This window comes from Panicum hallii, chromosome 8 (genome assembly GCF_002211085.1).
Source record: "Panicum hallii strain FIL2 chromosome 8, PHallii_v3.1, whole genome shotgun sequence".
NCBI classification, from domain to species: Eukaryota; Viridiplantae; Streptophyta; class Magnoliopsida; order Poales; family Poaceae; genus Panicum; species Panicum hallii.
Genome location: NC_038049.1, coordinates 41,800,587 through 41,824,348, shown reverse-complemented (window position 1 = coordinate 41,824,348; position 23,762 = coordinate 41,800,587). Strand labels below are relative to the sequence as shown.

The 23,762-nt window shown below is 47.7% G+C and overlaps 3 protein-coding genes across 3 annotated transcripts; all 3 read left to right on the top strand.

Annotated features, from left to right (window-relative positions):
• Window positions 1–6,720: 6,720 nt before the first annotated feature.
• LOC112902923 (zein-alpha PMS1-like) lies at window positions 6,721–7,356 on the top strand. Its single transcript, XM_025972118.1, has one exon. The coding sequence runs from the start codon at window positions 6,754–6,756 to the stop codon at window positions 7,354–7,356; it is 603 nt and encodes a 200-aa protein (XP_025827903.1). The 5' UTR covers window positions 6,721–6,753.
• Window positions 7,357–18,859: 11,503 nt separating this feature from the next.
• On the top strand, window positions 18,860–19,552 carry LOC112902921 (kafirin PSKR2-like). Its single transcript, XM_025972116.1, has one exon. The coding sequence runs from the start codon at window positions 18,893–18,895 to the stop codon at window positions 19,550–19,552; it is 660 nt and encodes a 219-aa protein (XP_025827901.1). The 5' UTR covers window positions 18,860–18,892.
• A 2,912-nt stretch (window positions 19,553–22,464) lies between these two features.
• LOC112902924 (kafirin PSKR2-like) lies at window positions 22,465–23,157 on the top strand. The gene has a single exon (XM_025972120.1). It carries the CDS (start codon window positions 22,498–22,500, stop codon window positions 23,155–23,157), a length of 660 nt encoding a protein of 219 aa, XP_025827905.1. The 5' UTR covers window positions 22,465–22,497.
• Window positions 23,158–23,762: the final 605 nt, after the last annotated feature.

The following is a 23,762-nucleotide window of genomic DNA, read 5'->3' as shown; positions in this document are numbered from 1 at the left end:
CGGTTGCGACATCGGCATCACCAGGAGGAGCACGCCCAGATCCACTTCGAGCGGCGGTCGCGCCGTCTGGTGCGGTGACGGCGAGGTTGGCCGCGGGATCCGGCTCCCAGGTGCGGCTCGTCGAGCACAAGGTGCTCATGCACCGGAACACAACATCGTGGGTGCTCGACACCGGGGCGATGAATCACATGTCGGGCGCTCGGATGGCGTTCGCGGAGTTGGACACGGCGGTGCGCGGGTCCGTGAGCTTTGGAGATGGCTCGGTAGCGAGCATCGAAGGCTGTGGGACGGTGCTGTTCAACTGCAAGAACGGGGAGCACCGCTCATTCGCTGGCGTCTACTACATTCCCCGCCTCACGTCGAACATCATCAGCCTCGGGCAACTGGATGAGGCGGGGTACAAGATCAACATCGACAACGGCATCCTGAGGATCCGTGAGCAGAGCCGGAGGCTGCTGGCGCGGGTGCCGCGCAGGCCGGACCGACTGTATGTGCTCGACCTCGACGTTGCATGGCCAGTGTGCCTTGAGGCACGCGGCAAGGAGGAGACTTGGCGCTGGCACGCACGGATGGGCCACGTCAACATGAAAGCGCTACGGAAGCTGGCGCGGGAGGAGATGGTGCGTGGCCTGCCATCGATCGAGCAGGTGAACAAGCTGTGCGATGCTTGTCTCGCCGGCAAGCAGCGGCGGAACCCGTTCCCGGCGGTGGCGCAGTACCAGGCCGAGCGCACACTGGAGATATTGCATGGTGACCTCTGCGGGCCCATTTCGCCGGTGACACCGAGTGGCGGCAGGTACTTCTTGCTGCTGGTGGACGACAAGAGCCGTTTCATGTGGCTGTCAGTGATGTCGACGTAGGATCAGGCGGCCGCGGCGATCAAGATGTTCCAGGAACGTGCAGAGGCGGAGTCAGGCCTGAAGCTGGGGGTGCTCCGGACCGATCGGGGTGGCGAATTCACCTCGGTTGAGTTCGCGGAGTATTGTGCAGCTGAAGGGGTGCGACGGCAGCTCACTGCCCCCTACAGCCCGGAGCAAAATGGTGTCGTCGAGCAGCGAAACGGCACGGTGGTGGCGACGGCCCGGAGCATGCTCAAGGCGAAGGGGTTGCCGGGCTGGTTTTGGGGTGAGGCGGTGAACACCGCGATCTACATTCTGAACCGGTGCCCGACCAAGAGCGTGATGGGCATGACGCCGTTTGAAGCTTGGTATGGGAAGAAGCTGGCGGTCCATCACCTGAAGACGTTCGGCTGCATCGTCTATCTGCGGAACACGACTCCGCACCTCAAGAAGCTGGAGGATCATGGGCGCAAGATGATCTTCATCAGCTACGAGCGGGGAACCAAGGCGTACAGAGCTTATGACCCTGTCTCGCGTCGTGTTCACATCACCAGGGATGTGGTCTTCGACGAGGAGGCACAGTGGGACTGGTCCCATGACCAGGAAGCCGGCACGGCGGCTGGGAACATCGACAACACCTTCACCGTCGAGTTCACCACTAGGTACGCACGTGGTGATTCGGAGGAGATGCAGAGAGAGGAAGCAGCAACGCCGGGAAACGCCCCCTGCCGAGACGTTGACACCTCCGGCATCGACATCTCCTATCCAGTTCGTGACGCCTCCACCACTTCACGGCGATGAGCTGGACGCCGACCACGACGACGACGCACCGCTGCGGTTCCGTACAATGGATGATGTCGTGGGACCGGGATCAGCGCCGGGCTATGCCGTTCGTGATCTTGGTGATGGCAGATTTCTGGCGGTCAGTGCGGAGGAGCCCGCGTCCTTGGCGCAGGCGCAGAAGGAGGCGTACTGGCACCGGGCGATGGAGGAGGAGCTGCGGTCGATCGAGGAGAACCGCACGTGGACACTCACTGAGCTCCCACAAGGCCGGCGTGCCATTGGGCTCAAGTGGGTGTTCAAGGTGAAGAGGGACGAGCACGGCGCGGTGGTGAGGCACAAGGCGCGGCTCATCGTGAAGGGGTACGCACAGCGCCACGGCATCGACTACGATGAAGTCTTTGCACCGATGGTGCGGATGGAGGCAGTGCGGCTGCTCTTGGCCCTAGCTGCTCATGAGGGCTGGGAGGTCCACCACATGGACGTCAAGACGGCGTTCTTGAATGGCGACCTGCAAGAAGAGGTGTTCGTGGAACAGGCGCTGGGATTTGCCCAAGCAGGGCAAGAACACAAGGTATACCGACTACACAAAGCTTTATATGGTTTGCATCAAGCACCTCGTGCCTGGAATCAAAAGCTAGATGATAAGCTAGGTGTTCTTGGGTTCAAGAAATGTCCATATGAGCATGCAATTTACTGTTGGGGTGCTGGTTCTGAGAGGCTGGTAGTGGGGGTTTATGTGGATGATTTGATTATCACAGGGGCCAGCTGCAATAGTATCAAGAAGTTCAAGACACAAATGATAGAAATATTCAAGATGAGTGATCTAGGATTACTCACCTACTATCTGGGCATTGAAGTAAAGCAAGGAGTAGAAGGAATCACTCTGTCTCAAGGAAGCTATGCAGGTAAAATTCTGGAGAAGTCTGGCATGGTGGAATGCAATGCTTGTGATGTTCCTATGCAAGCAAAGCTGAAATTGAGCAGGGACAGTGATTGCCCTTGAGTTGATGCTAAGAAGCTTGGTGGGAAGTTTGAGATATTTGGTGAATACTCGACCTGATTTGGCCTTCTCAGTTGGGTATGTGAGTAGATTCATGGAGGAGCCACATGAGGATTATCTAGCAGCAATTAAACACATTGTGAGATACATTGCTGGTACTAGAGATTGGGGACTCAAATTTTCAAGGAAGAAGGGAGATCAACCTGTGCTCCTGGGCTATAGTGATAGTGATCTTGCAGGAGATGTTGATAGTAGAAAAAGCACCTCTGGAGTGATTTTCTTTCTTGGGGAAAGTCCCATTAGTTGGCAGTCAACAAAATAAAAGTTTGTAGCATTGTCAAGTTGTGAAGCTGAGTATAATGCTGCTGCAACAGCTGCCTGTCAGGGAGTATGGTTAGCACGGCTGTTATCTGAAATCTTGGATTCACTGGTGAACAAGCCTGTGCTCAAGGTGGACAATAAGTCCACAATCTCTCTTGTGAAGAATCCTGTGCATCATGATCGGAGTAAGCATATAGACACAAGATTTCATCTGATCCGGGAATATGCACAAAATGGGCAGATTGAGGTGAGCTTCATCAGAACCGACGAGCAGTTGGGAGATGTTTTAACAAAGCCCCTTTCCAAGAACAAGTTCCTGGAGCTCTGTACCAAGATCAGCCTTCAAGAGTGTAAGTAGTAATCATGCACAAGACTTAGGAGGAGATTTGTTGAATAATTCTTGTGCTCAGTTTTTTCAGTCTGTTAGTTAGCAGCACATGGCAGGTTGTACTCGTCCGGGTCCTCCTGCTCGAGGACCTGCCGCTTCCGGGAGACCGGGACAGGATCCAGTCCACGGTCTCCTGCGGCATCCTCTATCCCCGCCGGCGGGCGGCCGCGCCCTCCGCTGCCGCTGCCGCCCTTCAATGCATTTTCTTGCTAGGGAGAGTAGGGTCTATCGCGGGTTGACATCTACGGTGGGTCTTTTAAAAGGGTGCACCAGCAGGGTGGTTTCCCACCTCGGCGACAACCCCTCCCGTCGCCGTCGCCACTGTTGAATAATTCTTGTGCTCAGTTTTTTCGGTCTGTTAGTTAGCAGCACATGGCAGGTTGTTAGGCCATGCAGGCTGTGGTGCTCTGACTTGCGCTGGGTTCGCGAGTGAGCGCGTCGTGCGCCACGTTCCAAGTGTTTGGGATGGCACTCACCGATGAAGAACGTGGCGTGCATGTCGGAGCAAAAGTCTCCGGTTAGTTGTAGTTCCTTCCTTGGTTTATAAGCATTGATCAAGGGTGAAAAAGGGCTGCTAAGTTTTGCGGCACAAAACGTGACGGTGTTCATCGTGTTCCAGTTCGTGTGAGCTGTGTGCGTGTGTGTTTCTTGAGCTCGCCGGCGTCGCGGGCAGCAACGTCCCTCCGGCGATCTCTGACAGCCACATCGGAGCTGCCTTGCGCCGCCATGTTACCTACCGCTGATGTCGATCCGCGCCACGAGGCAATGTGCCTTGGGCGATCTGCAGGCATGTGATGCGAGGTAGTATATAGGCGAGGCGTTGTTTGAGCCTGAGCGGGACTCCGCCGCCGCCCGCCGTCGCTACGTGAACTTGGTGTCCAATGGAAGGCCCACCTTGTCATTGTCAAGAACTGGCCAGAAGTGTTTCCACATAAACATCGTGCTGCAGGAGCTTCCAATTGCATTCAGAGTCCTCGCCTGAAACGACCAAGCAAGCAATTCACCTTGTTTTTTTTGGAATATAAATGGTGTACCAGCCGTCCAAGGGTCCAGCCCGTGGACCAACCAACTCATCAAGATCCATCTCCTCCCGTCGGCCTGCCATGGCGTCGTCGTTCCCGACGATGCTACGGATGCTCGGCGCCGCGTGGCGGGGCACGCGGGAGGCGCTCTCCTTCTCCTCCACCCGGCTGCAGCAGCACACTGGCGCGTACCTGCACTATGGTTTTAAATCGCCGGCTAAGACGTTTAGCAGTAGAGCTGCCGTTACGGCGTTTAGCGGGCTATAACCGGCATTTAGCGGGTTAAATATTATAGCGGCTGCCCTTTCTAACAGCTGTAGCCGGCTTTAACGGCATCTATAGCCGCCTATTTAAAACCTTGACCTGCACCTGATCGACCGCTACTCCGCGGTCGATACGGCGGCCCTCGCCGGGCAGCGCATCGAGTCGGCGCCATTCGGCGTTGGCGGCCACGAGTGGCAGCTCCACTTCTACCCCAGGGCCTCCTCGCTAGTTCCGACGCCGCCGGCCGCGTCTCTGTGGACCTCATGCTTCGGGGCGCCCGCGACCCCTGGTGGAGGCTCCTTCCCGCCCTGTCACAGGACGTGACCGCTGCGTACAGGGTGAGCATCCTCGACGGTGATGGGAACCGGGCGTTCGGCACGGCCATGGGGCCGCACCGCTTCCGCGGCCGCTGGTCCTCCGCCGGCACCGTGGACGTGGCCACGGTGGAGGAGCCGAGGGTGGCGCTACGGGGCGGGGAGGGCGCCGGCGACGGCATCGTCGTCTGGTGCGACATCACCGTGACCAGCCTCGAGGAGTCCCGGATCAAGTGGTGCATCCGCCCATTAGTTGGCAAATTAAGTTTAGATTCAGTTATTACAGGTAGTCAAGTAGATGAAATAAATTCCCAAACCGCAGGGCTCATCACGCTCCGCGCCATGGCACCATACTGCCACTAGCATGTGTAGTGCCATGAAGGCCCTGCCACCTCGGCCCTCGGCGCTCCTCTACAACATCAAAATATTATGAGCTTGAGAAAATATGATAGAGCCAACGAGAACATGCGGATGCAGATCAAGATCGGGCCTCCCGGGGGTTCGTTGTATTTTTTCCTTTATTTTTTGGCTTGAAATTATTTGTTACCGGCTGGTGTTACCAGCCGGTACTAAATGTGTGCTGTTTAATACCGGGCATTGCGCCCGGTACTAAATGCATGCCCATTTAGTACCAACCAATATGTACCGGGCGCAGAACTGGTACTGACCGGAGGTTCCCGCCCGGTACTAGAAGTCAGTTGTCTGGTAGTGCCAATATAATGGATGGTTTCTTCAAAAGTAAATTTTTAACCAATCATACTATCATAGGTTAGTATTTACATGCAGAAATGTTAGTGGTTGACTCAATCTTTATATATATGATAATTCCTTAATCACTTCGTACATTAAAATAGCAAATGTAAGGTTTCTCACTGGTGTCAACAAAATAGTGTGTAAGCGTGGACAATCCTGTTGTTTGAGTATTAAACAAACTTCATCCTTCCTTTTCCTTTCAAAAAAGATGCATAAGCCAAGTGCTAGATAACATCCACCGGGAGCAAAGAACGAAGTTAGGATAAAAACAGGTATTATTCGCCAGTTTCCCTAGCAATTAGTAAGGCCAACTTTAAAGTTTATTAATAAATTATTTATATATATATTAATTATTTATTTCTATTTATTGAATTTTTGTATTTTTCGTCTGATATTTTATATGTTATTGTCATAAACTACCATATGTACATGTGTGATATACTGATACTTTATTCTCTCCATATCTTATTTTCTATAAAATAGTGTAAGCAAGTTTGGTTTTAATGGTAAATTAGCGAGCTAGAACATCTGATTCATTCCACATCCTAAGAACTTGATAACTTCGCCTGGAGCTAGTGCGTTAACCCTTTCATCCAGGAGGAATCGCAATTGGAGGATAGGTAGATGACAAATTAAGCTCAATATGATTTGGATCCACATCACCAAATCACAACTGTACCAGCTCACCATCAAGTGGAACCCATATTCTTATGCCTAAGGCTTTCATAGGCTTAAAGGTGAACCAACCATGCTGTTGTCACTCATATATCAACACAATGCCAAAAGAAAGAAGTTGCTTTTTATGTGTATTAAGTGCAAGCTGTCTTGCCAACACATACCGCCAATCCAAGTGGATTTATCACTATATGCCAAAATCGACTAGATACCATGTCATCTCTATCTTATCTGGATAACAATTTGCGAGGCAAAAGCAACAAATCTTGCTAAAGCTATATGGACTCTCATGTGTATAAATAGGCCCTATATGTGCAGGTAATCCATCACCCTATCACTAAGACAATCTAGCAACATAGAAATTGAAACCCACTAAGTAACTCTTAGAGCGAGCATGGCAGCCAAGATATTTTCCCTCCTTGCACTCCTTGCTCTCTTAGTGAGCGCTACCACTGCGGTCATTATTCCGCAGTGCTCACTAGCCGCCTCCGCTGCCACTGTTCCACAGTACCTCTCACCTATTGCAGCCGTCGGATATGAGCACCCGATTGTGCAGTCCTACAGGCTACAACAGGCACTTGCAGCCAGCATCCTACCATCATCGGCAATATTCTTACAGCAACAGTCAGCCTTACTGCAGCAGCAATCTTTGGCCCAGCTGACAGTACAGAGCATCGCGGCACAGCAACAACGCGTTCTATCACCGTTCAGTCAGGTAGCCCTGGCGAACCCCGCCGCCTACTTGCAACAACAGATCAACCAGCTAGCCATGGTGAACCCCGCTGCCTACTTGCAGCAGCAACTGCTTCCATTCAACCAACTAGCTGTTGCGAACTCTGCCGCCTTCTTGCAGCAGCAGCAGTTGGTGCCATTCAACCCACTTGCCGTGGCTCACCCCGCCGCCTTCTGGCAGCAACAACAGCTAGTCAACCAACTGGCTTTGACGAGTCCCGCCTCCTTGTGGCAGCAACCCATCGTTGGTTCTACCCTCTTCTAAATTCCTTATGAGTTGTACTTCTATAATAAAGTTTGCATGCCAACGTATGTGACTCCTCAGAAATAAGAAAAGTAATGGTTGAGAATCTGAAATCCTATCTATGTTCAAATGTGTGCCATTATTGTTTATACCATACATTTGACATCAGCCGAATATACTTTGTATCGTACCTTTCGAGCCATACTTGATTACGTATATACTACAACATACAAACTTCGTGAGGCAGTTTGGTAGCGTTGAAAGTTCAGACTTCACAAGATGAGACAATGCAGCCGTGCCACTAGGAGCATAGTTGGAATGAAGGTAGCACTATAGTTATTTTGAACGTGCACAAAGAGAGAGAGAGAGGCGGGGTCAACTTCACGAATTATTATAAGGGCACCTTATTTGCAACTATATAAATATGTTCCAATCACTATCATCAAATTCTTCAATATTATAGTTCTGATGAACAAGGTTAATGTTGAGCTCAAACTTTTTCTGTAAAAGATGTTACCTCTTATTTCATACATATGTATATGTATATATTTTTACTAATATGTTTTATCTAGCCAAAAAATGTGCATGCTTCCATAAGTAGTTGACATTTTTTATATAGGCATGAATAAATCTTGGGAACACAAGAACGAGACCTTGCTGTCAGACCCGGAGCCACGAGACTGTGCATGGATAAGGGATGGGATATGGCCCACACCCTACATCTGTTATAACTACTCGTAGTGTAGTAGGACTACTCATACAGTAGTAAAACTAGTCGGAGATGATGGGAAACTACCTGAAAAGTACTTGTGTAGGACTTCTAGGCTCGTATCCGACTAAGACTTCTATGTAATCCTATCCTCCCAAACTATATAAGGGCGGACAGGGACCTACTCCAAACAGAAGATCACCCGATCACCTTAAGGCAATACAAACCATACATGATGTAGGGTATTTTGCTCTCAGCAGCCTGAACCTGTCTAAACTTTGTGTTCCTTGCACCTTCGAGTTCCTGATCTCGGTGACACCCTGCCTACAAACTCACCACCTCGGGGGTATCCCTCAGTGGGCGTGGCGGTAAAACACCGACAACTGCCACGCTAGGTAGGGGTGTTCATCGAGCATCCATTGGAGAAGTCGATGGCATCTCTCAGCTTCACCAGCACCGTGCTCGACGAGGGCACAACTTTTATCTTGAGCTCCTGGATCTGCGTCGCCAACGGCTTGGATGGTTTCAACAGCCACCTAGTCGACTCCAATAAGCCGAAGGCTTCTATACTAACTCGACACAGCGACCTCGACGAGTTCATCGACAACCTTGACGAGTTGCTGCTCCCCAATCTAGTCAGACAAATTGAAAAGATGTCCGTTTTCGATGCGACTTCCACTCTTGTTGCACCAGAGCTAGTCGGATCGGATTCAAACCAATCTGAGGGGACCACACAATCCAAGTCCTTCTCCGACTTGGAGGAGGACTTAGATGTTTTGCTCAACTCAAGGACATGGGAGCCACCCCCTATCGGGGCCCCCCGTTTTCGACAACTACTCGGATTTCAACGATGAGTACTCGTCGATTAGTACTACACCTTGAAGCCAGAGCTAAGGAGGACCCAGAGACAAGGGAGCCACCACTTGTCGGGGCCCCCCCGCTCTCGACAACCACTCACAACCTGATGACTACCCCGACTCATTCTTGGGCAATCATCTGGGTTTAACCATAACATCTACGCCGCAAGGCCGTTTCGTGTACTGGAAGGGCTTAGAGCCCTCCGAACTACTCGACTACGACTCCAGCCTTGTAGCCTTCACTCAGGAACTGCCCTTCTAGGAGGGCAAACTTCTCTCTCCCATCTTGGAAGAGGGAGACGGTAGCACCGAGCTACTCGAGTATAGCCATACAGCTGACAACTCACCGGATCCTCAAGTCTACATGGCTTCCCTTCGCAACGCGGATGACGATGTGCCGGATCCCGAATACGGTGATGAACTACTCACGGACGTGTCTGCCGATGAGCGTACGGGCGACGCCTCCCAGGATGAGAATGAGGAGCATAGAAGGATCCGGCGGTTGAAGAACGCTAAGCGCGCCCAGCGCAGGCGGAACACGGAAAACCGCGCTCGTAACCTAATGTACCAAAGGAACCTCAACAACGCTTTTGCAGCAGCCGCGGATCGGGAGTATCGCACATCGATTGGTGCCATTGCAGAAGTAGCACTCCTAGCTCAACAACTATCACCCAACCCCTAGATACAAAGGTTGTAGTATCTAACCCAGCGCGCACTCGTGCAACTCGATGGGCAACATTCAATGTCTTCCACTCGGAACATGCCCTCGAGGTCTGAGCGCCATGGTGACACTGTGCAAATCAGTCGCACCCCGGAGGAGGCCTCGGGTACTAGAGGAATGACAATTGCCAGCGCCACCAGGGCCAGCAGTCTGCGTGTGGCAACATCGAGCAAGAGGTACAAAAATCCACTCGCCAACCTCCCAACCGACGCGACACAAGGCCTCAAGGCGAAGCTCCACCCGAGGCTAGCCTTCACGACGCTTCCACGATCAATCTTAGGCAGAAGATCAACAATGGCCATGATGCGCGGTGCATCATTGAGGCAAGGAGACGAGACTGTACGGACAGGTACCACGACGAGGACGATAACGACCGCTTCCCCACCTTTACCTCCAACATCATTGAAAAATCCTATCCCAAGGATTTTAAACCAATCGGAACCCCCAAGTATGATGGCATGTAGGACCCGCGCTAATGGATTCATTGCTACTCCATTACCGTCGAGGTCTTAGGGGAATCCAACTCCACCAAGGCACTCTACTTTCCGGTAGCTTTGGAATCCGCACCCCTCACTTGGCTTGAAAGCCTCAAACCAAACTCCATCGACTCCTGGGAGGACCTCAAGCGGACCTTCATCGACAACTTCCAGGGATCCATGATCAGAGCAGGCACTCGCCAAGATTTGTCCCAGGTCAAGTAGGAGATGAACGAGACCTTGAGGTCCTACACCTGGCATTTCTCGAGATGCGCACCACCATTGCCAATATCACCGATGACGACGTTATCCGCTGCTTCCAGAATGGACTCTTCTCGAAGCACACGTACCACAACTTTAGACGCAACCATCCGACTACTGTTGTGGAGCTACATGACATGATGGCACGGTGGGCGGACCAGGAAGATGAGGAGAACGGCCGCTTCCCCAAGCGCAACAGCGACAAGCAGGGCAACGACAACAACCACTTCGACAAGGGCCAACGGAACCACTCGGGGAATCCCCGAAAGCGCAAACCAGAACAAGAAGTCACGGCTGTCGAGTGCAATTTGCGTGGCAAGAAGTCTGGGAGCAATGAAGCACAGTTTGAGAAAGTCCTGCACAAACAATGCCCGATGCACCCGAAGTCTCGACATACACTCTTCGAGTGCGTCAGCCTCCGCAAGTCACTCAACTCTCCTCCGCTTCCCCAAGCCAGAAAGTGAAAGGACCAGGAGGACAACGACGAGGGGGACAAGTCGAGGGGTCAAGATTTCCAGGATTCGAAGAATGTCATCAACATCATCTTCGGTGGAGACGGTGGGTTTCCCTCCAAGCGCACACAGAAGTTGACCCTACGTGAAATCCTATCTGTAAAGCCTGCCACGCAAAAGCCTCCGAGATACAGCGAGGTCTCGATCTCCTTCTCCAGGGATGATCAATGGACCAGCTTCTTCGAGCCAGGAAAATTCCCGCTCGTATTCGATCCTATCATGGCGGGCTCACAGCTGACCCGAGTATTCATCGATGGCGGGAGCGGCCTCAACCTGCTTTTCGCGAGTACTCCAAAGAAGATAGGGTTGGACAGTTCCAACATGCTCACCCCTAGCAGAGCTCCATTCTACGGCTCGGGAAACACAGTTACACCACTCGGTTCAGTGGTCCTACCAGTTACCTTCAGGATGAAGGACAACTACCGCATAGAGTACATCAAGTTCGAGGTGGCTGACTTCGAGTTGTCATATCATGCCATCCTCGGCAGACCAGCACTGGCCAATTTCATGGCCATGCCCCACTATGTCTACCTGCTATTCAAGATGCCAGGCAAGATAGGCGTCCTCACCTTCCGTGGTGACTTGAAGAAGTTGTACGATTGCGACCAAGAGGCGATCGAGTACGCCGCGACATTACGTATGCCAAAGCCTTCTACCGAAGTACTCACAGCTGCGCAAAAGCTGACCGACTCAGAGATGGAGATCTCTAGCCAGAGGCCTAGCCAGTCGAGGGTTAACCCAACCCCAGCGACGTCGGCATCAAGGCCATCCAGCTACAAGAAGATGACCCGTCCAAGACTATTTTGATCGGAGGCAGCTTGAGTGACAAATAGGAAAGCGCACTCATCAGCTTTCTTTGAGCTAACCGAGACATATTCACGTGGAAATCAGCGGATATGCCAGGGGTGCCCAAGGAGTTGATCGAGCATTGTCTAAAAGTCGACCCCAAGGCCACTCCCAAGAAGCAATGACTACGACGCTTCGCTCCTGACAAGAGGGAAGCCATCAAGAAGGAGCTAGCAAAACTACTCACGGCTGGTTTTATTAAAGAAGTATACCACTCTGAGTGGTTAGCTAACCATGTACTAGTCTTGAAAAAGAATAATAATGAATGGAGGGTGTGTGTGGATTACACTGATCTCAACAAACACTGCCCGAACGATCCCTTCGCGCTCCCACGCATCGACCAAGTCATTGACTCCATGGCTGGCTGCGTCATGATGTTCTTCCTTGACTGCTACTAGGGTTATCACTAGATCGCTCTCAAGGAAGAAGATCAGATCAAGACAGTATTCATCACCCCCTTTGGAGCATAGGCATACACAACAGTGTCCTTCGGGTTGAAGAATGCAGGAGCCACCTATCAGCAAGCCATCCAACTTTGCCTTGGTGATCAGCTACATCACAACGTTGAAGCCTATGTGGACGACGTGGTCATCAAGACCAGATCCCATGATGAGTTCATCCCTGATCTCGAGGAAATGTTCAACAACTTATGCAAGTTTCGATGGAAGCTCAACCCAACCAAGTGTGTTTTCAGCGTGCCACAAGGAAAACTACTCGGTTTCATCATTAGTCACCGAGGATTTGAAGTAAACCCAAAGAAGATCACCACCATCATAGCCATGGACACTCCACATATGATCAAGGATGTCTACAAGCTCACAGGCTGTATGGCAGCCTTGAACAGATTTATATTGCGACTTGGGGAATGGGGGCTAGCCTTCTTCAAATTGCTCAAGCGCTATGATAGGTTCCAGTGGACAGAGGAGGTGAAGCAGGTGCTGCAAGATCTCAAGCATCATTTGCAGTCGCCCCCCATCCTAACGGCCCCACAACCAGGCGAGAACCTGCTACTACATCGCCGCGACTACTCACATCATCAGCACAGCAATCGTGGTGGAGCGCCAAGAGAAAGGCCATGCCTTCGGTGTGTAGCAGCCAGTCTACTTCATCAGCGAAGTCCTTTTCTGAATCCAAGGTTCATTACCCGATAATTCAGAAACTACTGTACGGTATACTCATCACTTCCAGGAAGCTTCGCCATTATTTCGATGCATACAACATCTCGGTGGTCACTGACTTCCCATTGGCGGATATCCTCCACAACCGGGATGCCACCAGGCGCATCTCTAAGTGGGCAGTGGAACTAGGGGTTCTCACTATCAGACCCGGGCACACGGGAACCCACACGTGGCATACTTTTCCTAGGATAAGGGATGGGACATGGCCCACGCCCTACATCTGTTGTAACTACTCGTAACCTAGTAGAGCTACTCCTATAGTAGAAAAACTAGTCGGATACAATAGAAAACTACCAGAAAAGCACTCGGGTAGGATTCTAGGGTAGGTATCCGACTGAAACTTCCATGTAAACCTATCCCCCAAGACTATATAAGGGCGGACAGGACCCCCTCCAAGGGGAATCACCCAGGAGATCACCCGATCACCATCAAAGGCAATACAAACCACACAAGACGTAGGGTATTACGCTCTCGGCGGTCCGAACCTGTCTAAACCTTGTGTTCCTTGCACCTTCGAGTTCCTGATCTTGGCGACACCCTACCTACAAACTCACTACATCGAGTGGGACGTCAACAAGGACACCATGGATGCACACGTTGCGGAAATACACAAGCTCGAGAACAAGTTCTCTAGGCTGGAAATCCATCATGTGATTCGCGACAACAATGTGGGAGCGGATGTGTTTTCAAAACTGGGTTCTGATCGAGCTAACATCCCAGTAGGAGTTTTCGTTCACGAGTTGCATCCCCTATCCATCATGACACTAGACTCAAGTAAAATCGCTCAGGATCCAAAGGAACCCGACCGAGAGGTCTTGATGATCGAGGTTGACTGGTGGGTGACCTTCATTGACTATATCCAGGAACACAAACTACCCCCTGGCGTCTACCCAAAAAGCGCTGAGGTTACATGCATTTTAAGGCGCAGCAAAAGGTACATTCTAGTCGCGGATAACTTGTACAAGCGTGGATCAGCATCAGGCATACTCATGAAGTGTGTCCGCATGGAAGAAGGCAGAGAAATACTCCAGGAGATTCACAAAGGCGTGTGTGGGAACCATGCTGCTTCTCGCACACTAGTTGGCAAGACTTTTAGATCTGGTTTCTACTTGCCGACTGCTTTGGCAGACGCCAAAGCACTCGTTGAATGGTGCACAAACTATCAGTTCTTCAGCAAACAGCCCCATGTTCCAACTCACAACCTTATCACCATACCACCTTCATGGCCGTTTGCATGCTAGGGCCTGGACATGATAGGGCCTTTGACAACTGCACCAGGTGGTGGCCATCTACAAGTTTATCAAGTAGATCAAGTACAAGCCAATTACAACGCTCTCTACAGATCGAGTGGTTAGCTTCATCTGCGACATCTTGCACCATTTCGGCTTCCCCAACACCATCATCACAGACTTAGGATCCAATTTTCACTCGCATCAATTCTAAGATTTCTGTGAATGCAGTTCCATTGAGGTCAAGTATGTTTCAGTGGCTCGCCTGCGGGCCAATGGCCTGGTTGAGCACACCAACAGCTTGATTCTTGATGGCTTGAAGAAAAGACTCTATGGCAAGAATAGCAAAAAGGGCGGCAAATGGATCGATGAGATCTCGTCAGTAATCTGGGCACTTCAAACACAACCAAGAAAAGCCACAGGATATTCACCTTTCTTCCTCGTATACGGGCCTGAAGCTATATTATCGGCTAACATCATGTGGAAGTCTTCTCGACTGAGATGTATGAAGAAAGTAAGGCTGATAACGCAAGACATCTCAAACTTCACTCAGCTGAGGAAATTAGATGCAACGTCTTGCTCCAGTCGGCCCACTACTTACAAGGAGTCCGTCGTTATCACAACCGGAATGTTCAACGACGCTCTTTCAATATTGGAGATATGGTTCTTCGACGTATCTAGGATGAAACCGGGCCGCACAAGCTTAATTCGCGATGGGAAGGGCCCTTCATCGTGCATAAGGTTACAGGACCAAGGTCGTATCGCTTACAATACCACGATGGCCTGGAGGTTCCAAACTCCTAGAATATCGAGCATTTACAATGTTTCTATCCTTAGCCAACCAAGACATCTTCCGTTGGTGCCTGGAGATCAAAAATTTCAATACAACTCCATTCTACTGGTTTACAACCGGTATTACACGCAAGTTTGCTGAAGGGGCCTTGTTCCCATACTTTCATTAACAGATTACTAGTTTCCAACTAGTATCCTATGTTACTGAAGGGCCTCGCTCCCATACTTCCAGTACAACTCCGTTCTACTGGTTTACGACCGGTATTACACGCAAGTTTGCTGAAGGGGCCTCGCTCTCATACTTCCAGTAACAGATTACTAGTTTCCAACTAGTATCCTATGTTACTAAAGGAGCCTCACTCCCATACTTCCAGTACAACTCCATTCTACTGGTTTACGACCGGTATTACGTGAATTTTGCTGAAGGGGCCTTGCACCCACACTTCTAGTAACAGATTACTAGTTTCCGACTAGTATGCTATGTTACTGAAGGGCCTCGCTCCTATGACAAGGTGTTTACTAGTTCTTGACTAGTTTTACGCGTGTTCGACTACTTCGACTGCTCATCTCGCCTAAAAATCTAGTCAGAATCAACTCTGACTAGTCGGCTTCATCGGCAGTTCAAGATTCAGCAGCAACTTGGCCGATGCCTATGCTCGGGGGTTGGTGCCACCGACTACTAGGTATATACTATGCGACTCATATTGCTCCCAGGCTTAGGGCTGGATACAACACGGCTCTCAGCAACCAAGGTTTGATTTGAGCGGTAATTTCGGGCGCTTTTTGATGAAGTTATTTGTTCAACTATTTTTCCAGGGAAGTAATTCTGAAAAAAAGCAGTTTTCAAATTTTTGATCCAATTTGCCCATCTTAACCATCAAATCTTTATTGTCACATATTGCATGCTACAATTCTTTGGATTCTTTATTCAAAACCTTGAGGATTTGGATTCAAGGCTCGGGGGCTGCAGGGCCACGTGTCATCAGCGACTTATTTTTCGAATCTTTTGGAAAATAAGGACAAAAGACTCAAGACGAAATTGACCCTCAGCCTGATTTTACGAGTCAACTTAAGGCTCGGGGGCTACTCCATATGGAGTGCGAGTTTAATCGTACCCCATATAAAAGAAGACTTGACAACTAATCGGGACATGAGCACCTCACAGCCTCGATGCAGCCAAGGATGTACTCGCAGAACACCTTCAAGATGGAGTTAGGGAGAACTCGAAGATGCCTTAAGAAGTACTCGGACGCTTGCAGTACTCAACTACGAAGAGCTCGGGGGCTTGTCAAACTCGGGCCCATGGGACTGTGCACGTAGCGTACATTTCCTAGGATAAGGGATGGGGCACGACTCACGCCCTACATCTATTGTAACTACTCGTAGCGTAGTAGGACTACTCATACAGTAGTAAAACTAGTCGAAGATGACGGGAAACTACCCGAAAAGTACTCGGATAGGACTCCTGGGCTCGTATCTGACTAAGCCTTCCACGTAACCCTGTCCCCTCAAACTATATAAGGGCGCATAGGGGCCCCCTCCAAACAGGAGATCAACTGATCACCACCTAAGACAATACAAACCACACAGGACGTAGGGTATTATGCTCTCGGCGGCTCGAACCTGTCTAAACTTTGTGTTCCTTGCACCTTCGAGTTCCTAATCTCAGCGATACCCTACCTACAAACTCACCACCTTGGGGGTATCTCTCGGTGGGTGTGGCGGTAAAACACCGACATTTGCTAAGGAAAATGATCCTTAAATCTGCCAATAAGACCCATGAAGTTGCTCACAAGGAAGTACCAGACTCATTGGCCAAATTTTTTAAATATGTTGTATATGTACCACAACGATCTATGCAACATTACATGCTCATACAACACACATAACTGTGTAAATTTCTTTTATTACATATTTGACTGGCAAGTTATCATGATATGAGGCTATCAAATTTAGAAAAACAAATAGTTTCGCTTCCCGTTATCTTGCGCCAACTCATCAAAATCTATGATCCAAACACTTAAAATAAATGTTCCAACATTGTTAACTCGCATATTAGTTTATAGGCATAGTGCATCGGGCTGGAATTGTCATCACATATCGTCCCCAACAATTGAATGGAAATATGATAATATTTTGTGGAGCACCAACATCAAATGTTGTGGTTGTGTGGTGATGAAATTGGTTCATCCATGAGGGAAAAAAATAGTGTAAGCAAGCTCGATTTTCATTGTAAATTAGCGAGCTAGAAGATTTGATTCATTGCACATCCAATAGTGTTTCAATTTTCATCCTACATCTCCAAATCCTACAGCTATGGAAACTGTTCAAAACACATCCCTCAACCCATCAACCTTAGAAATTTAGAATCACACAAAAATCATAGATGCGCCCAAGAGTTGTACACAAAATTTACTTTAAACCATCTTTAGCTATACGAAATAAAATCCCAAACTGCAGGGCTCATCAAAAGCTCCGCGCCATTGCACCATGTGTAGTGCCATGAAGGCCCTGCCACCTCGGACCTCGGTGCTCCTCTACAACATCAAAATATTATGAGCTTGAGAAAACATGATAGAGCCAATGAGAACATGTGGATGCAGATCAAGAACGGGCCTCCCGGGGGTTCGTTGTATTTTTTCCTTTATTTTTTGTCGTGAAATCATTTGTTACTGGCCGGTGTTACCTGACGGTACTAAATGTGCCGTTTAGTACCGGGTATTGCGCCCTGTACTAAATGCATGCCCATTTAGTACCAACCAATCTATACCGGGCGCGGAACCGGTACTAACCGGGGGTTCCTGCCCGGTACTAGAAGTCAGTTGTGTGGCAGTGCCGATATAATGGATGGTTTCTTCAAAAGTAAAATTTTAAGCAATCATATTATCATAGGTTAGTATTTACATGCAGAAATGTTACTAGTTGACTCAATCTTTATATATATGATAATTCCTTAATCACTTCGTCCATTAAAATAGCAAATGTAAGGTTTCTCGCCGGTCTCAATAAAATAGTGTGTAAGCTTCCACGTTTGTGTGGGCAATCCAGTTGTTTGAGTATTAAACAAACTTCATCCTTCTTTTTCCTTTCAAAAAAGATGCATAAGCCAAGTTCTAGATAGCATCCACCGGGAGCAAAGGAGGAAGTTAGGATAAAAACAGGTATTATTCGCCAGTGTCCCTAGCAAGTAGTAAGGCAAACTTTAAAGTTTATCAATAATCCAATAGTGAAATTATTTATATATATTAATTATTTAGTTCTATTTATTAAATTTTTATATTTTTTGTCTGGTAATTTATATGTTATTGTCATAAGCTACCATATGTGCATGTGTGATATACTGATACTTTATTCTGTGCATGTGTTATTTTCTATAAGATAGTGTAAGCAAGTTTGTTTTTAATGGTAAATTAGCGAGCTAGAACATCTGATTCATTCCACGTCCCGAGAACTTAATAACTTCGCCTGGAACTACTGCGTTAACCCTTTCATCCAGGAGGAATCGCAATTGGAGCAAACCGTATCAAAGGTAGATGACAAATTAAGCTCAATATGATTTGGATCCACATCACCAAATCACAATTGTACCAGCTCACCATTAAGTGGAACCCATATTTTTGTGCCTAAGGCTTTCATAGGCTTAAAGGTGAACCAACCATGCTGTTGTCACTCATATATCAACACAATGCCAACAGAAAGAAGTTGCTTTTTGCGTGTCTTAAGTGAGCTGTCTTGCCAACACATACCGTCCATCCAAGTGGATTTATCACTAAATGCCAAAATCGACTAGATACCATGTCATCTCTAGCTTATCTGGATAACAATTTGCGAGGCAAAAGCAACAAATCTTGCTAAAGCTACATGGACTCTCATGTGTATAAATAGGCCCAATATGTGCAGGTAATCCATCACCCTATCACTAAGACAATCTAGCAACATAGAAATTGAAACCCACTAAGTACCTCTTAGAGCAAGCATGGCAGCCAAGGTATTTTCCCTCCTTGCACTCCTTGCTCTCTTAGTGAGCGCTACCACCGCGGTCATTATTCCGCAGTGCTCACTAGCCGCCTCCGCTGCCACTATTCCACAGTACCTCTCACCTATCGCAGCTGTCGGATATGAGCACCCGATTGTGCAGTCCTACAGGCTACAACAGGCACTGGCAGCTAGCATCCTACCATCATCGGCAATGTTCTTACAGCAACAGTCAGCCTTACTGCAGCAGCAATCTTTGGCCCAGCTGACAGTACAGAGCATCGCGGCACAGCAACAACGCGTTCTATCACCGTTCAGTCAGGTAGCCCTGGCGAACCCCGCCGCCTACTTGCAACAACAGATCAACCAGCTAGCCATGGTGAACCCCGCTGCCTACTTGCAGCAGCAACTGCTTCCATTCAACCAACTAGCTGTTGCGAACTCCGCCGCCTTCTCGCAGCAGCAGCAGCAGCTGGTGCCATTCAACCCACTTGCCGTGGCTCACCCCGCTGCCTTCTTGCAGCAGCAACAGCTAGTCAACCAACTGGCTTTGACGAGTCCCGCCGCCTTCTGGCAGCAGCAACAGCTAGTCAACCAACTAGCTTTGACGAGTCCTGCCTCCTTCTGGCAGCAACCCATCGTTGGTTCTACCCTCTTCTAAATTCCTTATGAGTTGTACTTCTATAATAAAGTTTGCATGCCAACGTATGTGACTCCTCGGAAATAAGAAAAGTAATGGTTGAGAATCTGAAGTCCTATCTATGTTCAAATGTGTGCCATTATTGTTTATACCATACATTTGACATCGGCCGAATATACTTTGTATCGTACCTTTTGAGCCATACTTGATTATGTATATACTACAGCATACAAACTTTGTGAGGCGGTTGGTAGCTGTGAAAGTTCAGACTTCACAAGATGCGACAATGCAACCATGCCACTAGGAGCATAGTAGGAATGAAGGTAGTACTATAGTTATTTTGAACGTGCAGAGAGAGAGAGAGGTGGGGTCAACGTCACGAATTATTATAAGGGCACCTTATTTGCAACTATATAAATATGTTCCAATCACTGCCATCAAAATTCTTGAATATTGTAGTTCTGACGAATATAAGGTTAATGTTGAGTTCAAAATTTTTCTATAAAAGATGTTACCTCTTATTTCATACATACGTGTATATGTATATATTTTTACAAATATGTTTCATCTACCAAAAAAAATGTGCATGCTTCCATAAGCAGTTGACATTTTTTATATAGGCATGAATAAATCTTGGGACCACAAAGAACGTGACCTTTCTAAGGAAAATGATCCCTAAATTTGCCAATAAGACCCATGGAGTCGCTCACAAGGAAGTACTAGATTTGTTGGGCAAATTTTTTAACCTAACACAACAATAAATTAACAATATGTTGTATATGTACCACAACGATCTATGCAACTGGTATGATCGGCAACATTACATGCTCATACAACACACATGGCTGTGTAAATTTCTTTTATTACATATTTGACTGGCACGTTATCATGTCATGAGGCTAACAAAATTAGAAAAAGAAATAATTGCACTTCCCGTTATTTTGTGCCAACTCATCAAAAGCTATGAGCCAAACACTTAAAATAAATGTTCCAACATTGTTAACTCGCATATTAGTTTAATAGGCATAGTGCATCAAGAGCCGGAATAGTCATCATCTCTACAGACACATATCGTCCCCAACAATTGAATGGAAATATGATAATATTTTGTGGAGCACCAACATCAAATGTTGTGGTTGTGCGGTGATGAAATTGGTTCATCCATGAGTGGAAAAAAAAAACTGTAAGCAAGCTTGATTTTAATTGTAAATTAGCGAGCTAGAAGATCTGATTCATTGCACATCCTGAGAACATGATAACTTCATCTGGAACTAGTGTGTTAACCCTTTCATCTAGTGTGTAACAATTTTCATCCTACATCTGCAAATCCTACAGATATTGAAACTGCTCAAAACACATCCGTCGACCCGTCAAACTTAGAAATTTAGAATCACACAAAAATCATAGATGCGCCCAAGAGTTGTACACAAAATTTACCTTAAACCATCTTTAGCTATATGAAAAAAATTCCAAACCGCAGGGCTCATCACGCTCCGCGCCATGGCATGGAAGTGCCCTGAAGGCCTTGCCACCTCGGCCGTCGGCGCTCCTCTACAACATCAAAATATTAGGAGCTTGAGAAAACATGACAGAGCCAACGAGAACATGCGGATGCAGATCAAGATCGGGCCTCAAGGGGTTCGTTGTATTTTTTTTCCTTTATTTTTTGGCATGAAATCATTTGTTACTGTCCGATGTTACCAGCCGGTACTAAATGCATGCCCATTTAGTACCGACCAGTCTATACCGGGCGCGGAACCGGTACTAACCGGGGGTTCCCGCCCAATACTAGAAGTCAAGTTGTCTAGCAGTGCCAATATAATGGTTGGTTTCTTCAAAAGTAAATTTTTAACCAATCATGCTATCATAGGTTAGTATTTACATGCAGAAATGTTACTGGTTGACTCAATCTTTATATATATGATAATTCCTTAATCACTTCATCCATTAAAATAGCAAATGTAAGGTTTCTCGCCAGTCTCAATAAAATAGTGTGTAAGCTTCCACGTTTGTGTGGGCAATCCTGTTATTTGAGCGTTAAACAAACTTCATCCTTCTTTTTCCTTTCAAAAAAGATGCATAAGCCAAGTGCTAGATAACATCCACCGGGAGCAAAGGAGGAAGTTAGGATAAAAACAGGTACTGTTCTCTCCAGTGTCCCTAGCAAGTAGTAAGGCCAACTTTAAAGTTTATCAATAATCCAATAGTGAAATTATTTATATATATTAATTATTTATTTCTATTTATTTAATTTTTATATTTTTTTGTCTGGTATTTTATATATTATTGTCATAAGCTACCATATGTGCATGTGTGATATACTGATACTTTATTCTGTGCATGTGTTATTTTCTATAAGATAGTGTAAGCAAGTTTGGTTTTAATGGTAAATTAGCGAGCTAGAACATCTGATTCATTCCACGTCCCGAGAATCCCGAGAACTTGATAACTTCACCTGGAACTACTGCGTTAACCCTTTCATCCAGGAGGAATCGCAATGGGAGCAAACCGTATCAAAGGTAGATGACAAATTAGGCTCAATATGATTTGGATCCACATCACCAAATCACAACTGTACCAGCTCACCATTAAGTGGAACCCATATTTTTGTGCCTAAGGCTTTCATAGGCTTAAAGGTGAACCAACCATGCTGTTGTCACTCATATATCAACACAATGCAAACAGAAAAAAGTTGCTTTTTGCGTGTATTAAGTGAGTTGTCTTGCCAACACATACCGTCCATCCAAGTGGATTTATCACTAAATGCCAAAATCGACTAGATACCATGTCATCTCTAGCTTATCTGGATAACAATTTGCGAGGCAAAAGCATCAAATCTTGCTAAAGCTACATGGACTCTCATGTGTATAAATAGGCCCAATATGTGCAGGTAATCCATCACCCTATCACTAAGACAATCTAGCAACATAGAAATTGAAACCCACTAAGTACCTCTTAGAGCAAGCATGGCAGCCAAGGTATTTTCCCTCCTTGCACTCCTTGCTCTCTTAGTGAGCGCTACCACCGCGGTCATTATTCCGCAGTGCTCGCTAGCCGCCTCCGCTGCCACTATTCCACAGTACCTCTCACCTATCGCAGCTGTCGGATATGAGCACCCGATTGTGCAGTCCTACAGGCTACAACAGGCACTTGCAGCCAGCATCCTACCATCATCGGCAATGTTCTTACAGCAACAGTCAGCCTTACTGCAGCAGCAATCTTTGGCCCAGCTAACAGTACAGAGCATCACGGCACAGCAACAACGCGTTCTATCACCGTTCAGTCAGGTAGCCCTGGCGAACCCCGCCGCCTACTTGCAACAACAGATCAACCAGCTAGCCATGGTGAACCCCGCTGCCTACTTGCAGCAGCAACTGCTTCCATTCAACCAACTAGCTGTTGCGAACTCCGCCGCCTTCTCGCAGCAGCAGCAGCAGCTGGTGCCATTCAACCCACTTGCCGTGGCCCACCCCGCTGCCTTCTTGCAGCAGCAACAGCTAGTCAACCAACTGGCTTTGACGAGTCCCGCCGCCTTCTGGCAGCAGCAACAGCTAGTCAACCAACTAGCTTTGACGAGTCCTGCCTCCTTCTGGCAGCAACCCATCGTTGGTTCTACCCTCTTCTAAATTCCTTATGAGTTGTACTTCTATAATAAAGTTTGCATGCCAACGTATGTGACTCCTCGGAAATAAGAAAAGTAATGGTTGAGAATCTGAAGTCCTATCTATGTTCAAATATGTGCCATTATTGTTTATACCATACATTTGACATCGGCCGAATATACTTTGTATCGTACCTTTTGAGCCATACTTGATTATGTATATACTACAGCATACAAACTTTGTGAGGCGGTTGGTAGCTGTGAAAGTTCAGACTTCACAAGATGCGACAATGCAACCATGCCACTAGGAGCATAGTAGGAATGAAGGTAGTACTATAGTTATTTTGAACGTGCAGAGAGAGAGAGAGGCGGGGTCAACGTCACGAATTATTATAAGGGCACCTTATTTGCAACTATATAAATATGTTCCAATCACTGCCATCAAAATTCTTGAATATTGTAGTTCTGACGAATAAGGTTAATGTTGAGTTCAAAATTTTTCTATAAAAGATGTTACCTCTTATTTCATACATACGTGTATATGTATATATTTTTACAAATATGTTTCTGTCAGGTTTTATCCGGCTGCCCACCAAGGGGTATACCCAAGGTGGTAGGTTTTGGGTTGGG